Source organism: Dipodomys merriami, unplaced genomic scaffold, assembly GCF_024711535.1.
Source record: "Dipodomys merriami isolate MVZ:Mamm:240054 unplaced genomic scaffold, mDipMer1.0.p SCAF_5, whole genome shotgun sequence".
NCBI lineage: Eukaryota > Metazoa > Chordata > Mammalia > Rodentia > Heteromyidae > Dipodomys > Dipodomys merriami.
The window spans coordinates 48,403,085-48,424,984 of NW_027206068.1; the positions used below are offsets into that span (position 1 = coordinate 48,403,085).

Sequence of the window (21,900 nt, forward strand, 5' to 3'; positions counted from 1 at the left end):
TATCCTTACCAGCTCCTGTAATTGTTAGTTTTCTTGATAATGGCCATTCTATCTGGGGTAAGATGAAATCTCAGTATTGTTTTGATTTGTATTTCTTTTATGGCCAGAGATGTTGCACGTTTCTTCATGTGTCTATTGGTCATTCTTACTTCTTCTTCTGAGAAGTCTCTTTTTAAGTCTTTAGCCCATTTATTAATTGGCTTGTTGTTTGAGGGTTTTTTTTTGAGCTATAAGTATATTTTAGATCTGAGGCCCTTTTAATTGAAGTTATTGCTTACTAAATGCAATGTAATCAGTCACCAAAATTTATGCCCTTTGCAAATATTTTATGATTGGTGTATTTGTAGAAAGAGAGATAAACTAATGTAAAGCTCAGGTTATTGTCATGTGCACATGAAGGAATGACAAAGAAAACCTTGTAACAAGAATTTGTACCAGGTAACTATTATTGGTTTGAATTCAGCTTGTGTAAATCCAATGGGATTTAGTGACACTAATTGGCCTAACAGCCATACAGCATTATACCACAGTTTGAAAATATTGCAAGGGTGATTACCATGCAAAAAAGATGCTACTTGCATGTAAAATTTAACTGATCTATGAAGGAAAATATTCAAAGCATAATAAAGGAAAAAAGTCAACAGAAGTTTTGTTCATATTAGGAAGTATAGATTCAAACACAAAACTCTAAGTTTCCAAAAGTTTGATGAGGGTTTTGAAACCTACTCCTGCAGATGGGGCTGATACATACAGAACTCTTTCTGTGAAGTAGGAATTTATCTAGTAAATCAAGGGAACATCTGGGCAGACCCAGATGAAACAGAATGCCACAATCAGCTTATAATACAAGCCAATTCAAATGGAAAGAGGCAATTCTCAAAAAAGAAAACCCATTTTGAGAATAAAGAAACATACTCAAAACCTACAATTTATTCTTAATGATTCTTCATTTTTCATTTGCTTTGTAGCAGACTTTCACTCAGGGGCATGGATTGACAGACTATTTGTTAGTTCTTTAATTTTAGCTATGACTTTAGGGTTGGAATACTCAAACAGCACAATAAATCAGCAGGAACAAAGAACCTTTACAACTACAACATAGAATAGGAAAGAAAAGTAAGCTGAAAAATTCTCCATACAAGTATTCTTCATAATTGACAAAAATATTTAGTTTGCCAAGTTGAGTAACGTTTGATTGTTGTTGTTTCATTTTGTTTTGATTTGTTTTGCTGGTCCTGGGGCTTGAACTCAAGATCTGGGGTGCTGTCTTTGAGCTTTCTGATCAAGATTCCTGCTCTACCACTTGAATCACAGCTCCACTTCTGGCTTTTTTGGTAGTTAATTGGAGATAAGTATCTCACAGGCTTTTCTGCTCAGGCTGGCTTCAAACAGCAATGCTCAGGTCTCAGCCTTCCAAGTAGCTAGGATTTATAGGCCATGGGCAGCCAGAGATTATGATATTTATTTAGTTTTATTTATTTTTTAGAGAGAGACATTTGTTTATAATCTTCCCTGTTTTTCAAAAGTACTATTTCATACTTTCTGGATGAAGTGATACTCTAGGCAACTTCTGTACAATTAGAACAAATTGAGATTTGGTTTTGGAAATATTCATAGTTGCTATGCCCTCTGTATTTAAAGAACAACATATCACTTTATTGATTTGGCATAAACCATTTAAATACCACATTGTGGCAATAGCCAATAATAATTTGAATTGGAGCTTCTTACAAAGTCTATAATTTTTGAGACACACTCAAGTCTATTAACCCCAAAACATGAATGTCAGTACTTGGTAGCCTCTTGGATTGCTGCTTTCCAATGTCAAAAGGAAAAAATTTACTTTTCAAGTTCTTAGCTGAGCACTGGTGATGCACTGTGATTCAGAGGATCAAAGATCAAACCCAGGCTGGGCAGAAAAATCTACAAAATTCCATCTCAAAAATAACTCTCAGTAACCATAACCCCTCTGTACAGTATCTTTACAATAAAAAATATTTAAAAATGACTCTCAAAGAGTTGAGTTGTAGACATGGTATAAGTAGTAGGGTACCCGTTAAGCAAGTAAGCCAAGCAAGCAAGATCCAGAGTCAAATCTGGATACCTGTAAAATAAATAAATAAACTTAATTGGTTTGTATTCAGAATTTTAGAATTGGGCAGCCCTTATCATCAAGTAAGGTCCAAAAAAACACTGAGAATGCAATGTGCTCAAATCACATTTTTGGAGAGAAATCAGAAGTTATAGTCAGACAGTGTAACTGCATACAGGTAGCATTTTGCTTTGAGCTAGCAGTCTAGGATTGACTGAAGCTCAGCTACTCTGATGAAAACTCAGCTATTTGCACTATAAGAGGTTGTATTTTGTTACCTAAAACTTAGTACACATGCAATCTGAGTCTTAAAACTTTATTTAATACCTCACGTAAATGTTTTATAACTTGACCATTGACCTATGATTTTTGTATGCTGAAATAATGTAAATACTTTATTGTAGTTAATAAGAAACCTGTAACTTCAACAACTAGAAGTGTGTGTCTGTGTCTGTGTGTATAATTTATATTATTTATAAAGTAATACATATAAAATAAATAAATAAATAAATAAATAATTGTCACAAAACATTTATTACTCTTTTGGGGGGTTCTTTATTTAAAAGCACAGTTAGATCTAAAAGAAGGTTCAAAGATTGGGAACTGGCTAAAGGGATTAGTGTTGCACAAATCATGTCCGGAGATTTCTTTTTTTTTTTTGTTCTTTTTTTCTTGAGTCCGGTCGTGGGGCCTGAACTCTGGGCCTGGGCGCTGTCCCTCAGCTCTTCAGCTCAAGGCTAGCGCTCTACCACTTGAGCCACAGCGCCACTTCTGGCTTTTTTCTTTTTACTTATGTGGTGCTGAGGTAAAGAACCCAGAGCCTCATGCATGCAAGGCAATCGCTCTACCACTGAGCCACCTTCCCAGCACGTCCGGAGATTTCTTATCTCAGTGATTGCTGGCATTTATAGGAAGACGTCAGTTTACATTAACTTTCTGTATCATGGACCTAATGTTATAGTTCAGCTAATCAATCGCAGTTCCTACATCCCACATAAGAATTCAAGCTAGACATGAATGTATTAAAAGTGAGATGGGAGTTCATAATGAAAGAAATACAGCAGAGAAAAGAGATTATGTGGCATGTTGCCCCCGAAGATGCCATCTTCTCTGGTATAAATATTATCCTTAGGTTAAATACAGAGAAATAAAGGCAGGGAGTGAGAAGATAGGCATAATTAAAATTATCTCAAGTCACAGGCAGGTTCAGAGTTGACTTCAGGTCATTGGTCAGGTAAGGCCTTCGTACAAAAATAGTCATTGATGCGTGGCAGGTAGTCCAGTGGTTCAAGATGGCTGCAAAGTGACTACTGGAGAAAATAGCTCAGAAGATTTAAGTCCCTTCCCAGTACTAGACAATGAGACAGAGTCAATATTCCAAATGTGGGAAAGGTTTCCTGTACTACATTTGACCTGTAGGGCATAGCTTACTGGCAAGTTAAACATCTGTTTTACAACTATTTTTTGACCTACCTTATGCTGGAATGAAGCCTATCATTCCTTAAGTGGATATATTAACTTAAAAAACTCATCTTGTGACATTTTAGGACTTTGGTGGTCACTTAAATTAGTCACCTGTAAGTTTTAGCTTAATGCTTTTACTCATCGATCCTGTGATCTTATCCTCAATTTTATGTTTCTTTTGTATTTCCCATTACTCATGGCCTATGGCTACTACCTATCACCCACAGACCAAACCAAAATGGCTGCCATTCTGAAGTTTCACACCACCAAGGTCAAACCAAGATTTTTATCTGACCTTCCAATAAATCAACTTAGAGAGGAAGGAAGAAAGAAGGGAGGGAGAGAAAGAAGAAATCCTTCATGGGCCAGTATTAGTAGGCATAACTGATCCACTGTTTCTTCTTTTTGCTTTCTTCATCCCTTTCTGTCTACAAAGTCAGCCTCCTCTGCTGAGTCCATCAAAACTACTATTTCTGTCATTACAAAAAAAAAAAGCCAAATAAGACCTTTAAACTCCATTTGCTATCATTTGATCTTTTGAAGGGACCTTGGAGAAACAAACAATAACATGTTTTGCTTAATCAGATGGCCATTGGTCAGGCATGAGGAGTCAGTTAAGCTTTCCTGCTACTAACTGAAAGTAGAAATGCTGAGAAACAAAGCAGCTCTGAAACCATGTGCACTTGCCCAGATGATTTACTAAAACTACAAATAGTCAGGGCTAATCCTTGCCCACTCTCACAATGTAGGTGGTCAGGGAAAGGTGGTGGAATGTGGAAGGGATAAAGACATTTTGCAATAATATCACAGTTTCCTCATAATCTGTAATTAGTATATTGGTTATTGTTTAAACCTTTTTGTAGCTGTAACCAAAATACCTGACAGAACTAACTCAAAGGAGGAAAGGCTTATTTTAGCTCGTGGTTTCAGATGGTTAAGTCTACAGTTGCATTATCTCATGGCCTTGGACAATGAAGAAGGATGAAGCAGAGGAGCTTCTTCACCTGTTTACCTTATGGTAGACAGGAAGCAGAGAAAGTGAGGAAAAATCTGGGGACCAGGTACAATCTTCAAAAGCATTCCCTTCCTTTTCTTCTTTTAGCCAAGTGTCATCTCCTAAAGTTTCCGCCATCTCCAAGACAATGATACCAGCTGGAGAAGAAGTGTTCAAAACAAGAGCTTGTGGGGACATTTCATATTCAAACGCTAAGAATTAGTTTCTTCAGTTTTTCTTAGTTCCGTTTTTCTTCTTGGTATTTACAAGACAATTCAGATGCTTTTCAGCCTTGTGGATACTCTTATTAATAGTACTTACACATGAATAAATTATAAAACTATATAGAGAAGAACCAATGCATCTTTATGATCATCATTCATATTTTATTTTAGCAAGGAGAAAAATTCTAGCTCTTATGTGACTGTATTATTTTCTTTTCTGAAAGCTTTTGATCACATTTTGCTAGTCTCTAACCATGTTTTATGTTTCCTTTTGATAATCAGTTTCCCTATCATTATTCAACAATACCCATTCTGTTACCAGATGTGCTATATCTAAAGAGAATCGCTCTGCCTTTCATTAAAAGTGGGAAAGGATTCGTGTCTTTATCTTTAACACTTTTGAAGCAATATCACATTAAATATCAGGTGATGATAGGCATAATAGTATTCAAGGGAACCAAAATTGATTTCTGAGTTCTTATTTATTTGGAAATTGGTTATGATTCTACAGAATTCACCTCAATCTCTGGGGTAAAATACCTTTGTGTGGTATGTAAAAGAACAAATCCAGCTTCAGAAGTAAAATGTGAACTCTCAAATGCCAAAGGTACATTCATATGAAAAGGACTGGGTAACTAGGGACTTGGCATCATTTCCTCCCTTCTCCTGAATTGGGGTCTTCTGCTGCTGATTTATGTTATCTTGAGCCCCTGAAGGAGTACAAGCAAAGCTGGCATTCTTTAAAGATCACTCTGCAGGACCCAGAACCAAGCACCAAGTAGGCAGTGTGTTCAAATGGCTAATACCAGTCTAGGTGGCTTAAACATCTGAATATGCCTTCCTACAAGATAGTAAGTGATTTAGGAAACAGATCCAAAGGAATTACCCAGTAGTGCAGAAAGACAGGACTCAGGAAATAAAAATAGATAAATGAGTTGACATAAAGACTATAATGGGAAAATGTTTTATATTGCTAATTTAATTTCTAAACTCTTCCCAAAGGAATAAATACAAATAAAATCAGTGGTGACAATATTGAAATAAAGGATAATAAAAATAATTATTATCCAATAATAATAATAGTACATAGTTTGCATATAAAAATACAGACTTGGCACTCATTATGTGCCCAATATTTTTAATATTTGATATTCCTTAATTTAATTTTGTAAACAATATGATGTCTGATTAGTAGGCATGACATGGATCCATAGACACAAAGAACACAATAACTATTGCACACTATAAATGAGAAATAGACATCCAAACATCTTGAGTTAAACTATAAAACACCAAATAAAAATAAAACAAAAAAGGGGCTGGGAAGGTTGCTCAGTGATGGAGCGCTTGCCTTGCATGCATGAGGCCCTGAGTTCCATTCCTCAGCACCACATAAGCAAAAGGAAAAATAAAGCCGGAAGTGGTGCTGTGGCTCAAGTGGTAGAGCGCTACCCTTGAGTTGAAGAGCTGAGGGACAACGCCCAGGCCCAGAGTTCAAGCCCCATGACCAGACCCCCCAAAATAACAAACAAAAAATAGCCACAATAAAAGACTGAAATTGCAATTAGATTGCAAACAGAATTTTTTTGAGTAGACAGTGGAATAATGGTGTGGATATGCAGAAAAAAATACAAACTAAAATTAGATGGCCAGAAAAAATATTTCCAAGTATGATGGAACTATATTCCTATTTCAGATGAAACCAGAATGGTTAACATCCATAAAGTTTCACTTACAGGGACCTCAGAAAGAATGTTCTTAGGAGGAAGGAAAGTGATTCCCCAACGAAATCTGTGGAACAAGAAGAAAGATTGATAAATTGGTAAATGTAACCAAATATGGTCAAAATAAAGTAATGTTGTATTGCAAAAAAACAGAGAAGCCACATTTTGAGAGGGTGAATCGGGAGTTTTTACTGGAAAGCTGGCAACTGTAGGTAGACTCATATCACAAAGACCTGCAGCCCCTTGAATACACTTAACACTGTTAGAAAACTGATCTATGCAAAAGCTATCTACATATGGCCATATAAGATGATGCTAAGTGAAACAAACCCCATGATATGGACACAAGCAGTTCTTCTTTCATGTTGTTTTTAATGTACTATGAGATTGTTTGTTTCCTTTGTATGTTCTTCCCCTTATGGTATATTTCCTGTTGTCACTGTATGTGATATTGGTACCCTGTATCTTGTATACACATTTGTCCAATTTGGGGAGGAATAACAAAATGCTGAAACAAGGACACAGGATGACCCATTGTAACAATGTACCCACAAGTCAGTATATTGCAAATAAACTTTGCAAGTCAGTATATTGTAAACTTTACAACTTCGGGGTAGGGAGGAGAAGTGAAAGAGGTAGAGGAAGAAAGGGATAGTGTGAGAACAAAGGAGGGAGTAACAATTCCCGACAAGAAATGTACTCATTACTTTACTCATGTACCTCTAACCCCTCTGTAAAGCATCTTTACAATAAAATTATTTTTTAAAAAAAGAAAACTGAGCTATGAGAGTGAGAGAGGAAAGAAAGAGCAGAAAAATAATACCAACACACCAGATCAGCTCCATGGAGAGCTGAAGTCGGACGCCATGGTGACCAGAGGAGAGCCAGGAGACATGAGCGATGGAGCCCTACATACAGTCAGCGTCAGGGGGGAAGGGTCACAGGAATGTGGAGAGTCTCACAAGTTCATGGCACAAGTCCAGTACCAAGTCCCCACTCCTGCCTCTAGGAATTCAGGTATGCCCAACATCTGGAGGTGGAACAAAATGGTACCAGTGAGACTCAATTCCCTATCATCCATCACATGGCCAAGATACCTCTGGTTAGACCCAGTAGTCTTATTTCAGTAATAGTAGTAGCTTTTAATTTAGAGTTAAAAGAGGTTAGAATGATGGAATGTAATTTAGAATGGACAGCTCAAACTCTACAAGGGATCTTATATATTTTAGCTGAGAGTAAAAAGTGATATATTTTACCAAATAGTAGACTATCAAAGGTAATAATTAAAAGATAAACTGGTATATATTACTATATAGCCAATCAAAGGGAAAACATGAAGAATAAAATAAATAAACCATTTCCATGGACCCTAAAGAAATCAAGAAGGGAAAATAAAATAGTAAAAGTGAGAAAGTAATGCTAAACACAATGGAAGAAATAAGTCACAGTATACTTATAACCACAGTGCTTTTAGGTATTTCCATGGGAAAGAATGCTTAGGGCTGGGCTGGGAAAGTGGCTTGGTGGTTGAGCGCTTGCCTTGCATGCCTGAGGCCCTGGGTTCGATTCCTCAGCACCACATAAAAAGAAAAAAGCCGGCAGTGGTGCTGTGGCTCAAGTGGTAGAGTGCTAGCCTTGAGCTGAAGAGCTGAGGGACAGCGCCCAGGCCCAGAGTTCAGACCCCACGACCGGACCCCCCCCCCAAAAAAAAAAACAATGCTTAGGGAATAATATCCCAACCTATGACTTTGGGCATGTTGGGTAATTTGACCAGAAGGAGATTGGAAGGACCCCCGAAGTAAGGATGCTTTGATCTCTACTTGTCTTTCTATAGTTACTTTCAAATATAAATATCTACTACTTCTGTTCATTCCTGTCTGGAAGAAGTGAATCACTAAGTCCAGTCTACTGTCAAGGGAAAGAGGCCACATAAAAGTATTAAAAATAGAAGGTAAGGATCATTGAGAATATGCTTTGAGGTTGCCCACACAGGTAATAATCACAAAACAGAAAGTTTGGGTTGTAGAGAAGCAAAATTACATGAAATTAACAGGAGTTTTATTCACATTTCTTATATGGCCAGGAATGTTGAGGATTTCTATATGTATTGTTTTTCCTTTTTACCATTTGTATTTCTTTTGAGAATTGTCTGTGTACCTCGTCTGTCCATTTATTAATTGGGTTGTTGGTTCTTTGGGAGTTTAGTTTTGAAGCTCCTTGTATGTACCAGTTATTTGTCCCTTATCAGATGTATCATGAATTTTCCCCCATTCTTTAGGTTGTATCTTCTTCTAGCTAATCACTAATAGTCACTAAGATGCTCTGCTGAAGCTTTTTAGCTTGACAGTCCCTTTTGTCAATCCTTGCTCTTATTTGCTGAGCTATTCAGAAGCTTTTTGCCTGTGCCTCTATGTTCCAGAGAATGTCCTTTCTCTCCTCATCCACCTTCTGTATTGGGGGTAAGGTGTTAACTGATAAATTGTTTCACTTATCACCTGTCTGTCCAGGTATGTGCATCCTCACTCTCCTTCACCAAAGTCCCTAGTGTGCAGTTACACTTGCTTTCACGCACAAGTCTGGATCCAGTGGGAGCCACAGTTGTTCACTACCATAGTGATTTTTGCCCTGGGCAAAGGGATACAGACAATTTGTTCCTGTTATTCCCATGGCCTGGCCTGGCCTTTCTGCCTGGTGGCCCACATGGGTAGCTCTTGCCAGAAACAGATCAACTCCAACCTTTTAGTTTTTGCCAGGCAGTTTCAGACCATGGAAGAAGGCAACATTTTCTTTTTTTTTAATAAGTTTTTTATTATGAGAATATTGTACAGAGGAGGGGTTACAGTTACATGAGTAAGGTAATGAGTACATTTCTTATCAAGCATTGTTGTCTCCTCCTTTGCTTTTCCCTTACCATCTCTTCCCTCCCATCTCTACAAATATACTCCTCCCTCCCAGCGCCCCACCTAAATTGTAAATGCCTCCATCAGAAAGAATGACATTACCCCATTTGTTAGAAAATGGAAAGACTTGGAAAAAATTGTATTAAGTGAAGTAAGCCAAGCCCAAAGAAACATGGGTCCCATAGTTTCCTTTATTTGCAATAACTAGTATATGTCTGAGACAGGCAGAAAAGGTCAGATAAGATGATGTTAGGTGAAATGAATCCCAAGACAAGGACACAAGTGTTTTTTTTTCTTTCTTGCTATTATTTCTAACATATTTATAAGGTGATTTTTGTTGTTGTTGCTTTGTATGTCCATCCCTCACAGTATAACCCCTGTTTTCACTGTATTTGATGTTGATATAATTTGGGGAGGGGAAGGAAAACGACAAATTGTTTAAACAGATATATAGGTTGACCCATTGCAACAATGAGATGTACAAGATGCTATGTCGAAAAACATTTTCTATAATGTTGCTCACCTCTGAAGTTCTAGCTACTCAGAAGGCTAAGATCTGAGGGTCAAGGTTCTTTCTAAGCAAGTCCAGGCAGAAAAGTTCACAAGACTGTTAACTCCAATAAGCCAAAAGAATTGCTGGAAGTGTGGCTCAAGTGATAGAATGCTAGTCAGGAGAATCAGCCAAATAAGAAAACTCAGCACACAAGGCCCTGAGTTCAAGCACCAATTAAGCTGAGTACTAAGGCTATGAGTTCAAACAGATTTTGATTTGTAACCTGGCACCACTCTTTTTCTTAGCTTCTCAATCATCCTCTGGAAAGAAAGCATTCTTGAGTAACATCATTAAAATAATTGTGATAAAGCACAGTCAGTATTATGCATTATAAAGCTGGTACATTCACAGAGATATGATACAGTACGATACTACAGCTATAATATTTGACTTCAATAAATACAAACCTTGATTTTGTTTTCATTTGTTAATTCAATCAATGGTCAGTATATCTTTAAATGTTCTTAATAGCACATCATTTTCATCAGTCAGCATGCATTGAACTAATAAACTGACATGTTGAATTGACGTCCTTTCATACAACTACTTAGAGACATAACATTAAGAAAACATTATATCAATTTCAACTCAAATAAGAGCTTGGTAGAACTTAAACTATTTTATTTATTTCTACTTAAAACTCTGACAGTTTAAATTTACTTTTCTGACAGCCTTATAAGTATAATAAAGAATTCACATTATAAAATAATAGATAGCAATCATTTTAATTAATCTCAGTGTGGCCTTTCAAAAGAACACAGGGCCTAATTAGCTGCAATCTCCTAGGCATATTTTTAGAAGGAGTGCTTTGTGAGACCTTATAAACTGGTTAACAGCTTTGTTTTAAGCATGCTTGTCATACGGTTCCTTGAGGGTGGGAGCAGCCTACCAACTTCCTCCAGGTCATCTGGGTGGTGCTCAGTAAAAAGGAGTCAGTGTGGTCAAGCCTGTAATCTGCCTGCCATCTCAGGTTCTAAATGTGGTGTGCATTTTAGTGGGACCTCACTGTTTGTTCACATGGAAAATAATAACTGTTTAAAATAAGTAAAAGTAGGACTTTGCCATTAACTGCTTAACTGCTTAGAAGATTTGTTCATCCAAGTTGTGCTGATGGGTATTTTTCTTGAATCTTAGAATGCTTAGAATCATTCTTTTCTAATACACATTTAAGAAAGGAACCTTTGGAAATACACTGTGTGCCCCAGGATTTTATCATTAGCTATAAACTTCCTTTTGTCTTTTCTGGTCCTTTGCTCTTCTTGATTCCATCACATAGCTCTAGGAAAATCCCATTGTTGCTCAACAAGATGACTTACAACCCTCAAAATGAGTGATTTAGAGTTTACACTCCAGTGCTATGAATCTCCATTTCCTATAGTTACTTTTGCTTTGATTTGGAGAGGAAAAAGTGCCTGAAGCCAATGAGTAATTTTTCTCTCTGAAAGATTTCTTATCAAGTTCTGGATCTGCCTTGAGGTTGTTTTATTCCCCCATTTGGAAAAAATCAACCACCCTCAAGTCTTCTAGGTAGACCACTCACTACTGGAAATGAAATGGTTAGACTTGAGATACTGTTTAATTTGTTTCATCTGCAATGGTGCAGTAGGGCTATGTTATTTTGCCATTTTATTAATTCTGCAATATGGGAGATAGGTTTCAGATCAAATCCAATGAAAAATTTGATTATTAACACAAGAATGGATTCTACAATATATTCTGCCCAGTCCTACAGCACACAAATATGTCAATCAGAAGAGAGAGTGCATAGTAGTGAAGATGTGCTCAAGAACAGTCAGGTAAGGGGTAAAGTAGCTCTCTCTAACTTTTACTATTTAACCCTATTAGCAGAGGAGGTAAGGTCAAAGTCTTCCATAGAAATGATTGGTTCTTCAAACTAAGGACACAACTTTGAGTCATGGAAAAAGCAGAACCTAAACATTTCCTTTGATTAATCAAAGCCTTGGACCAAGACATTAGGCAATGGTAATCAAAATCAGTTTATACCATGAAACTTATTTTTTTTTATTAATAAGGGTTTTTTTAATTGTGAAAATACCATACAGAGGGGTTATAATTACATGAGCAAGGTAATGAGTACATTTCTTATAAAGCATTGTTGCCTCCTCCTTTGTTTCCTCTTTGTTTCTCCTCCTTTGTTGCCCTCCCATCATTCCCCCCACCCCAAAAACCATACTAAAGCTACCAGCACAACTATGTTTATTGCAGCATTATTTACCATAACTAAGATATGGAACCAACCTAGATGCCCCGCAGTAGATGAATGGATCAAGAAAATGTGTTATATATACACAATGGAATTCTATGCCTCCATCAGAAAGAATGACATTGCCCCATTTGTTAAGAAATGGAAAGATTTGGAAACAATTATATTAAGTGAAGTAAGCCAGGCCTAAAGAAACATAGATCCCATGGTTTCCCTTATTTGCAATTAACTAGTATATGTCTGAGACAAGCAGAAACAGTCAGATAAGTTGATGTTAAGCGAAATGAACCCCAAGATAAGGACTCAAATGATTTTTTCTTTCTTGCTATTGTTTCTAACATATTTATAAGATGATTTCTTTGTTGCTTTGTATGTCCCTCCCCCATGGTATAACCACTGTTTTCACTGTATTTAATGTTGGTATAGTTTGTGGAGGGGAAGGGAAAAAACAAATTGTTTAAATAGGGATACAGGTGGACCCATTGCAACAATGAGATGTGCAAGACATTATGTCAAAAAATGAAACTTTTTACTTATGAGTTTGTAAGCAAAATCTAGTTTCTACATATAAGAGAAAGCATGGATCTTTTGTCTCTCTGGACCTGACTTATTTAACATGACTTTTTCAAGTCTTTACATTTATTTTCAAATGGTACAATGTTATTCTTTTTAATGGATGAGTAAAATTTCACTGTGTATAAATACCATATTTCTTGATTCATTTGTCCATGTAATGGCATTTGTTTCCATATCTTAGCTATAGTGAATATGTGCTGCAATGACCATGGTTGTACAGGTGGCTTTACTGTACCCTGGCTGGTAATCTTTTGGGTAAATGCCCAAAAGTGGAATTGCTGGATCATAGAGTAGTTCTATGTTAAGGTATTTGAGGAATCTCCATACTGCTTTCCAGGGTGGTTGAACAAATTTACATTCCTACCAACAGTGTGTTAGGATTCCCTTATCTTCATCAGCATCTGTTACTGTTCATTTTCTTCATAGTGATCATTCTAACTAAGGTGATATGGAATCACAATGCTGTTTTGGTTTGCATTTCCATTGTGGCCAGAACTGTTGAGCATTTCATGTATCTATCAGACATTTTTACCTCTTATTCTGAGAAGACTCTCTTTACTTAACAGCCCAGTCAGTTATTAATTGGGCTGTTGGGTTTTCTGAGGGTTTAAGTTTGTTGTATATTCTGGATATTAGCCCATTATCTGATGGATAGCTGGCAAAATCTTCTTATTCTATAGGTTGTTTTTGTTTTTGTTTTTTTTTACTTGTTGCCTATGTCCTTTGTCATGCAGAAACTTTAGTTTGATGCACTCCCACATTAGGTGGTATGCAAATGTATACAAATATATTAATTGAAAAAGAGTAGATTCAAGGAGGTCTCAAATAGTGTAATTAGTTGGAAAGCCAAAACCAAACATCAAGAAGCAAGTGCTCAAAGCTGAAGGCATAGAGTCGAGGGGAAAGAGATAGACAAATGAAGAGGGAGAAATGCAGACAAGAATCCAATGTATACTCTACAAAACTAAGAAGCAAGAGTATGGAAATATATCACTGATTATTTGGGGAGGAAGACTGAAAGCTGATGTCAGAATCTATTCTCTATATTTTTTCAATGTGTACCATCTATCTATTGAATTGAGAAATAAGCCTGGAGGTATAGCTCAGTGTTAGAGCATTATTCTAGTCTCTGGATTTGATCCCAGCAAATATGCAAAATATATTGGGATAATTCTCACTGTGATGTATAGTCCATAAGTAATACTATTTCTTAACCTGTCATTGTCTCAAATCAAAGACTCAATTTATTGCCATATACAGATAGCTGTGTAAACTCTACTCATTTTAAACAAAATTAATGGTACCAAGAAGAAGCACATTCAATACTTTCCTGTCAGAGTGACTGCATTCATAGATATTTCTTAATGATATAAAATGTATAAGCATGAGTTTGGGTCTGGAGGCATGGTTCAGTTGGTAGAGCACTAGACAATGTGCAAAAGTGTCATGTTTGAGCCCCAGTTATGGACTTAAAAAATCATATACTCTAATACCAGAAAGAACTGACCACTTTTACTTTCTAAACTTTCTAGGTTTAATAATATAACAAGCAATGTTTTCCATTTAACCTAATACCCCTCAGAAAATTTTTAGTAAATCACAAAATTGTCACATGAAAGTAATGTCCCTTACTGTGACAATGGGAATTGTTTACTGCATGGAGGCAATGGCTAAAATTATTAGGTAATCACTGGACAGACTCACAGGAAAGACAACTGTCAGGCTAATGAATTTACTTATTGAAAAGTGTCATGTTTGCATTACATATTTAATATACTCTGTCAAAGTGCCTGTTTTGAATTTAGTGGTATGTTATCTTGGAAATGGGGATCTAGCACCATCTGCAGGCAAGGTCTTTACCAGCCAGTAGAAATAATTTTATAAAAGTTAAAATAGAGCATGCAAATTATTTCTGGACTCACAGAGATGGCTGTTGTTGCCACACAAAAAAGAAAAGAATAATAATAGGAGGAGGAGGAGGAGGAGGAGAAGGAGGAGGATGAAGCCACCAAAGGGCAATATAGTTTCCCCTCCTTTAAAAAAATATTCTCACAAAACGTTTTTAGTGGTCATTTAACAAGTACATCAGGGTAATTCTGAACTACATAAGAAAACATTGTTCCTAAAAAGCATTATAGTTTGTGATATCATATACTTAAATCTACTATAGTCTTGCAGGCAGGACCCATTCTGAGCAATCAGAAAGGCCCAGCAACCTTGATCCAAAATACTTTAAAAGGCCTATGGACAGAAGAAAGAAAGAATTCTTAGAATCAAATATTTTAGAGTAATATTAATATGGTCATCTTTATATTAACCCAGTTATATAATAGAATTTTTATTTATTTGTTTTTGGAACTAGAAATTGAGCCCAGGGTCTCTTGCACACTCTTAGCACTCTACCACTAAGATATACCCCCAGACTTAATTTATAGTATTTTTATTTGTTTTGTGCTACTTCTGGAGTTTAAATTCAGGACCTGGGAATTGTTCTTGAGGATTATTTGTTCAAGGTTAGTGCTCTACCACTTGAGCCACAGCTCCACTTTCAGCTTTTTAGGTAGCTAAGAGTCTCATGGGCTTTCCTTCTCACAATTCTCCTATCTCAGCTTCCTAAGAAGCTAGGATTACAGGCATGAACTATTAGTGCCCAGTGAATTTATAGAATTTTTAAATTGAGTAAAAGGCAGCATGTGAAAGACCAAAGTGCCTGGGGCCTGCTGAGGTTGTACTGGTCCAACTATAGGCCAACAAATGGGAATGCTACTACATTGTTTGTGGGAATGTAAACTGATTCAATCACTCTGTAAAGAAGTATGGAGGTTCCTCAAATGACTAACCATAAAGCTCCCCTATGATTTAGCAATTCCACTCCTGGGTATTTACCCAAATGATCACAAGCAAGGCCACACTAAAGCTATCAGCACAACTATGTTCATTGCAGCATTATTTATCATAGCTAAGATATGGAACCAACCCAGATGCCCCTCAGTAGATGAATGGATCAAGAAAATGTGGTATATATACACACTGGAATTCTATGCTTCTGTCAGAAAGAATGACATCACCCTATTCATAAGGAAATAGAAAGACTTAGAAAAAATCATATTAAGAAAGCTAGACCTTAAGAAACATAGGCTCCATGGTTTCCCTCATTTGTAACAATTAGTATATGTCTAGGATAGTCCTAACAAAGGATCACAATAGCTTGATAGCTATGTATATATGACCATAAAAATGATACTCATCAAAATGAACTCCAAGATATGGAAACAAGAGGGTTATTTTCTGTTTCTTGTTGTTGTTTTTTTTTTAATGTACTGTGTGCTGTTATTTCTGTTTTCTTTGATATTTTCCCCCTTTGGTTTATTCCCTGTTGTCACTGTTTTTATTTTGGTACCTTTTGTCTTGTATGTACATTTATCTGATTTGGGGAAGGGAAGGGGAATAACAAACTGGTGAGATAAAAGGACAAAGGGTGGCCAATGCCACCGTGATACTCAAAAGACACTATGTTAGAAATGAACTTTACAACTGGGGGGAGGAGTTGCAGGCAGGGAAGTTGGAGAACATGTGAGAGGGGGTAACAATATGAGACAAGAAATGTACTCATGACTTTACATATGTAACTATAACCCCTGTGTACATCACCTTTACAATAAAAAAATGCTAACAAACTGGCCAATCATTAAATGTTTGAGAACCACATGGGTAGCCACATGCCATGGTCAACTAGAGCAGATTTTAATCTTTATATGCCTGCTGCTTTTATTCTCTTTAGTCTACTTCTTATTATTATTTTCTTTTTTTCTTTTTTTTTTCTGTCTGTTGTGTGGCTTGAACTCAGGGCATGGACACTGTCCCTGAGCTCTTTTTGCCCAAAACTAGCTCTCTACCATTTTGAGCCACAGTGCTACTTCCAGTTTTCTGGTGGTTAATTTTAGATAATAATCTTACTGAGTTTCCTGCCCAAGCTGACTGCACCATAGTCCTCAGATCTCAGCCTCCTGAGTATCTAGGATTACAATGTGTGAGCCATTGGTGTCCAGCTTCAGTCTAGTTCTTAATAAATGTGAAATAGAGTTGACTTAAAATTTCTGTTCACTTGGGTCTGGGAAGGTGGCTTGGTGTAGAGCGCTTGCCTTGCATGTATGAGGCCATGGGTTCGATTCTTCAGCACCACATAAGCAAAAAGAAAAAAGCCAGAAGTGGCGCTGTGGCTCAAGTGGTAGAGCACTAGCCTTGAGCTGAAGAGCTGAAGGACAGTGCCCAGGCCCAGAGTTCAGGCCTCACGACCAGACCCCCCAAAAAAAATTTCTGTTCAATTATTTTAAGTTGTTTCACTTTATACACTGCTTAGTGCTTGTTAAAAGTAAATTCTTTAATTTTATCACAAAACATGCCAATAAATTATAGTAATGGTAAAATCTGAAAATCAGATATATGTGTACCTGTCAGCATTTCATAAGGTGGTCTACTCATTTAAACATTAATAATTATAATGATTATTACTAATGATAAGATCCATATGTTGGCAAGTGTTAGGTGATACTCATTTGTGGAAACTGATTATAATAATCTCATTTTAAATTTAAAATTACACAGTAATCCTATGAAATAAATATTATGTATCTCCTCTCCTCTGTGTGTGTGTGTGTGTGTGTGTGTGTGTGTGTGTGTGTGTGTGTGTGTGTGTGTGTATAAGGTGCTAAACTCATGCTCTCAGGGTTTTTTTTTTATCACAACTGGCTATTTCACCACTTTAGCCACACTTCCAGATCACCATTGTGATGTTAATGACAAATGGAATATTCTGGACTTCCCTGTGGGCTAGCTTCAAACCTCAATCCACCAGGTGTCAGCCTCCTGAATATCTAGGATTTACAAGCATGATTCAGAGCCACAGAGCTATTCATTTTTATTTTACAAATGAATGCATTCAAGCGTACAGGTAGGTGAAGCTCAGTGGACAAGTCACATACATGAGATAGGGCTGGGTTAAAACCCAGGTGTTCCTGAATTGAGCAACCCTTGGGGTGTGCCCTAGTGCTTGCCTCTCTGCTATTTCTGCTCTGTGCTCTTACTGACACTTCCAAGTACACAGGCATATTTCATAGCTAAAAAAATTAATAATAAACCCAGGATATTCATTCAGGAACACTTGCTGAAATACATTCCTTTAAAAATAATTCTTCCAATAAATTAATCAATGGAAACCTCTTATTTTCTATCAAAACTATAGAGTAAAAAGATATATGGAAAGAGATACTTAAAGGAGATACTTTGACAAAATATCAGGTGGTCTTTGGCCATTAAAAATCAGTAAAATTTACTTTTTTTAATAGCTGTTGAAAAAAGTAGAAATCCTTGTGTTCAGTCAGACATGCTTTCAAATATAGTCACTGCAATGTGATAGGATGATAGTGAAATTTCTTACTGGGGATAAATATCTTCTATCAAAAGTTCTGTGATGCCCATTTGACTCATGTCATAATCAGTATATTTAGTTCACTTTCCATTAATTAGCCTAATTTAATTTCTTCCTTCTAATTAACCATTGCATAACTGACCTACTTGCAATGAAGGAGTTATTTTTTATTCTCACACTGTGTCCCTCACCCCCACCCCCTGCTACTACCTTCAAAATGCTAGTGATCACATTCAGGGCCAGGTAAAGTGTTAGTTTTTTGCTTCGTTGTGTGTTTTTAGTGATTTAGGCTGGATATCTCAGGATCACCTCTTCAACCTTCAGCAGCTACTTTCCCAACCTCTCTGTCTCCATTCTCAACTCAGGCTTTCCAACAGCTCCACGAGCCTCTAATTCCACATTCTCATTCTGCATTGAACACTGCATATCTTGGAGACATCTAGTGGCTTATATTATGTTGACTGAACCCTGGTGATGCAGTCGCAGGACTGAAAATATTCCATTTATTAAATATTACACATGGCTGGAGTATAAGATACATATCTCAATATGTAAACAGCAAAACACACTTCAAACTAGGATACCTGGATTTTTTTCTTTTTCTTTTCTTTTTTTTTTTTTTTTTTTGGTTTCCTCCAACAAGGACAATATCGATCCATACATTTTTTAGTTTCTTTGTTCTTTACAAGATCTGTAAAATGATCCTTAAATAAACATCAGGAGTTATCTTTCATTTTTGTTTGAACCAAATTTGAGTTCTTATGATACAGGTTTGTAATTCATAACACTTGATGCTCACTCAATGATGTTTTATCTGTAATAAGATAAGGGAAATCAAGTATCAATAAAGAACAAGAAACTCATTTTCTCCCTCCCTCTTTCTGACCATACGCATAAAGCTTTTTTGCTTCTTTCAGCCACTATGTTCAGGATTGCTTTCATATAATACGGATCTATTAGGATCATATTTAAAGGTCAAAGAAACCAGGACCACATGGAGCTTGCATGCAATGTAATACCACCTTGCAAAGCATTAGTTCAAGAAACATTCCTGCCCATTAACACCAGTTGTTTTTAAACCCTTTTTACAAAGAGTCTAGACAATCCCACCGTACCATTTTCTAGTCTCATTCCCTAAACCTTCCCTTCTCTACCTCTCTCTACTGGTCTATTTCATGTAATACATAGTAACAAACGCTCATCTAGTATTTCCTATGAACCAGGCATTGTTCTAAGAACTCTTTATTTATTCAGTGGTGCCTCATTCTGCAGATAGGGAAACTAAGGCTCAACAACAAGTAGCAAGGTCAATGGTATGGGCACCTTGCAGCTAGCTTCAGGCTGTAATGCTTCTCAAAGCTTTTTATCACCTACCCTCTTGATCAGTTGCCTTTTGCTTTGTGTCTTTTGATACTGGCCGGTTAATTCTCTATATAATTGCAATTCTAGCCAGCTAATTAGTATCCTGTTTCTTTTTTTTTGTTATTGTTTATCTACTAGCTCCAGGTGCTGGAAGAAAAGCCATAGGCTGATTAGTCAGACTGAATTCTCTTTTGGAAAGCTGAAGGAGACAGGGGAGCATGCAGGGAAGGTGTTATGAATGCTCATGAAGTACGTTTTGTTTTTATTTTTTTATTTTCTTTCTAAGAAGAAAAAAATTACACTGCATTTAAGGCCAAAAATATTAAGAGCAGACAGAAATAATATCAATTAGCGAAAGAAGAATGACCAATGGAGAACTGAAGGTATAAATTTCAGAGGGCAGGTTACAGTACAGCAGGCCATGCTTCCCTCTCACTAGATTTTCTTTCCCTTTTCCTTCCCCATAATCTACTCCTTTCCCTTGTATGGTTCCAGGGGCAGCCTCAGAAGTGACTAATGGAGATGGAGATGATCTGCTATTGATCACAAGAGGAAGGATTCAGCTGGTAAATAAGTATAGAAGAGAAAGAATATAAACTAGACATTGGTAGCTCACGTCTTTAATCCTAGCTACTCAGGAGGCTGAGATTTCAAGATCGTGGTCTGAAGCCAGCCTAGGCAGGAAAGTCCATGAGACACTTAAGCTCCAATAAACCACCAGAATTCCAAAACCAGAAATGGCACCGTGACTCAAAGTGGTAGAGGGCTAGCTAGCCTTGAGCAGAAAAAACTCAAGGACAGCTCCCAAGCCCTGAGTTAAATCCCCATGACCACCACCACCACCACCACCACCACCATCAACAACAACAACAACAACAACAAAAAGTCTATAAGACTTCATCTCCAATTAACAAGCAAAAATGCTGGAATAGAGGCATGGCTTAAGTGGCAGAGCACCAGATCTGAGCAAGAAAGTATAAGAGTGTGAGGCACTGAGTTAAAGCCCTAGTAATGACATAAAACAAAGAACAACAAAGACAAAAATAGTATATAGAGAAACCTAGTTTTGTACTGTCAAAGTGTTGTTAAAAAGCTTTTAAGGAATCTGGGAAGGTGGCTCACTGGTAGAGTGTTTGTCTTGCATGCATGAGGCACTGGGTTCGATTCCTCAACAACACATAAGCAGAAAAAGCCAGAAGTGGCACTGTGGCTCAAGTGGTAGAGTGCTATCATAGAGCTGAGGGACAGTGCCCAGGCCCAGAGTTCAGGCCCATGACCAACAAAAATAAAATAAAAAATAAAAAAAAATCTTTTAAGGGCAATGGGGCTTCAGATGTCACAGAAAGCTCAAAGAAAATTAAGTGAAATTTATTTAGACTGCCAGAGAAAATAATGAGAATAAACAAATCAAACTGTAGTGGAATATGACACACTGGTAAAGTATGGCCTCCCCCAAAATCAATTAAGTAATGACTCACTAATGAGAATACTTTTAGTTAGTTATAGTTCTAGGGATCAAATAGCCATTCTACCAAAAGAGCCCAAGCCCCAGCCTCTGTTTAGCATTTGGCAGAAGCATGAAGTAGTGGTCTTTCATGCGCACACCATATATTATTTGCTACTTTAGCTCTGTATTATACTTGGTTGTTGCATTTACATATTGAAATTGCTTAAGTGCACATTAAATTTTTGTGTAATCAACATTGGTCTCACGTATGTGAGGACCTGCCTTTAGTCCCCAGCAAGGAAAATAAAAAAGATAAGTCTAAGATAACATCAGACAGGTATATTGTTAACAATTAGGCACATTTTGAATCATTGTGTATTTTCTATTTTGGAATTAAAACATCAACAGCAGTTAGTAACTGATTAGAAGATATATGCAGATGTCAGGGCCTATTATTTATTTTCTATTTAAGATTTAAAGTACCTGTATTTTCTTTTCACATTTGACCCCAGAATATCCAGAGCGGCAAGAGCACACATTGGGAAATGCACATCGGCCTCCATAAAGACACTTTAGATTACAAATTGCTGTAATGTGAAAGTTTAATGATGATCATTTTTTAAAAAACTGAATGCATAGGACTTATTCCAATGGCCTAAAGCTAGTTTGTAACTGGAACACAAGGGTAGCTCTTAGAAGCTTTTGTATTACTCAATTATAGATGTATCAAAACATCACATAGTATTCTGTGAATAGGTACAATTTTTATCTTAAAAATATTTGAATTTAAAAATAAATGATCAGTGACCAAAAGAGAAAAAAGTTATTGTGAACGACATTAAATCTTCTAGCAGTTGCAACACAGTTGAGAAGAAGCAAGTGGGAATAATTTATAACTAACCACATATTAGT

At 36.7% G+C, this 21,900-nt stretch overlaps 1 protein-coding gene across 1 annotated transcript in view; it reads right to left on the reverse strand.

The window, feature by feature from the left end:
- Window positions 1-1,998: 1,998 nt before the first annotated feature.
- Vwde (von Willebrand factor D and EGF domains) overlaps window positions 1,999-21,900 on the reverse strand; it is a 67,544-nt gene continuing 47,642 nt past the window's right edge. Inside the window, exons 29-33 of the mRNA XM_069997365.1 lie at window positions 21,472-21,575; window positions 7,322-7,406; window positions 4,569-4,708; window positions 3,152-3,219; window positions 1,999-2,104 (exon numbers count right to left, since the gene is read on the reverse strand). Of these exons, the coding sequence (XP_069853466.1) occupies window positions 1,999-2,104; window positions 3,152-3,219; window positions 4,569-4,708; window positions 7,322-7,406; window positions 21,472-21,575 (503 nt within the window). The remainder of the gene's footprint in view (window positions 2,105-3,151; window positions 3,220-4,568; window positions 4,709-7,321; window positions 7,407-21,471; window positions 21,576-21,900) is intronic.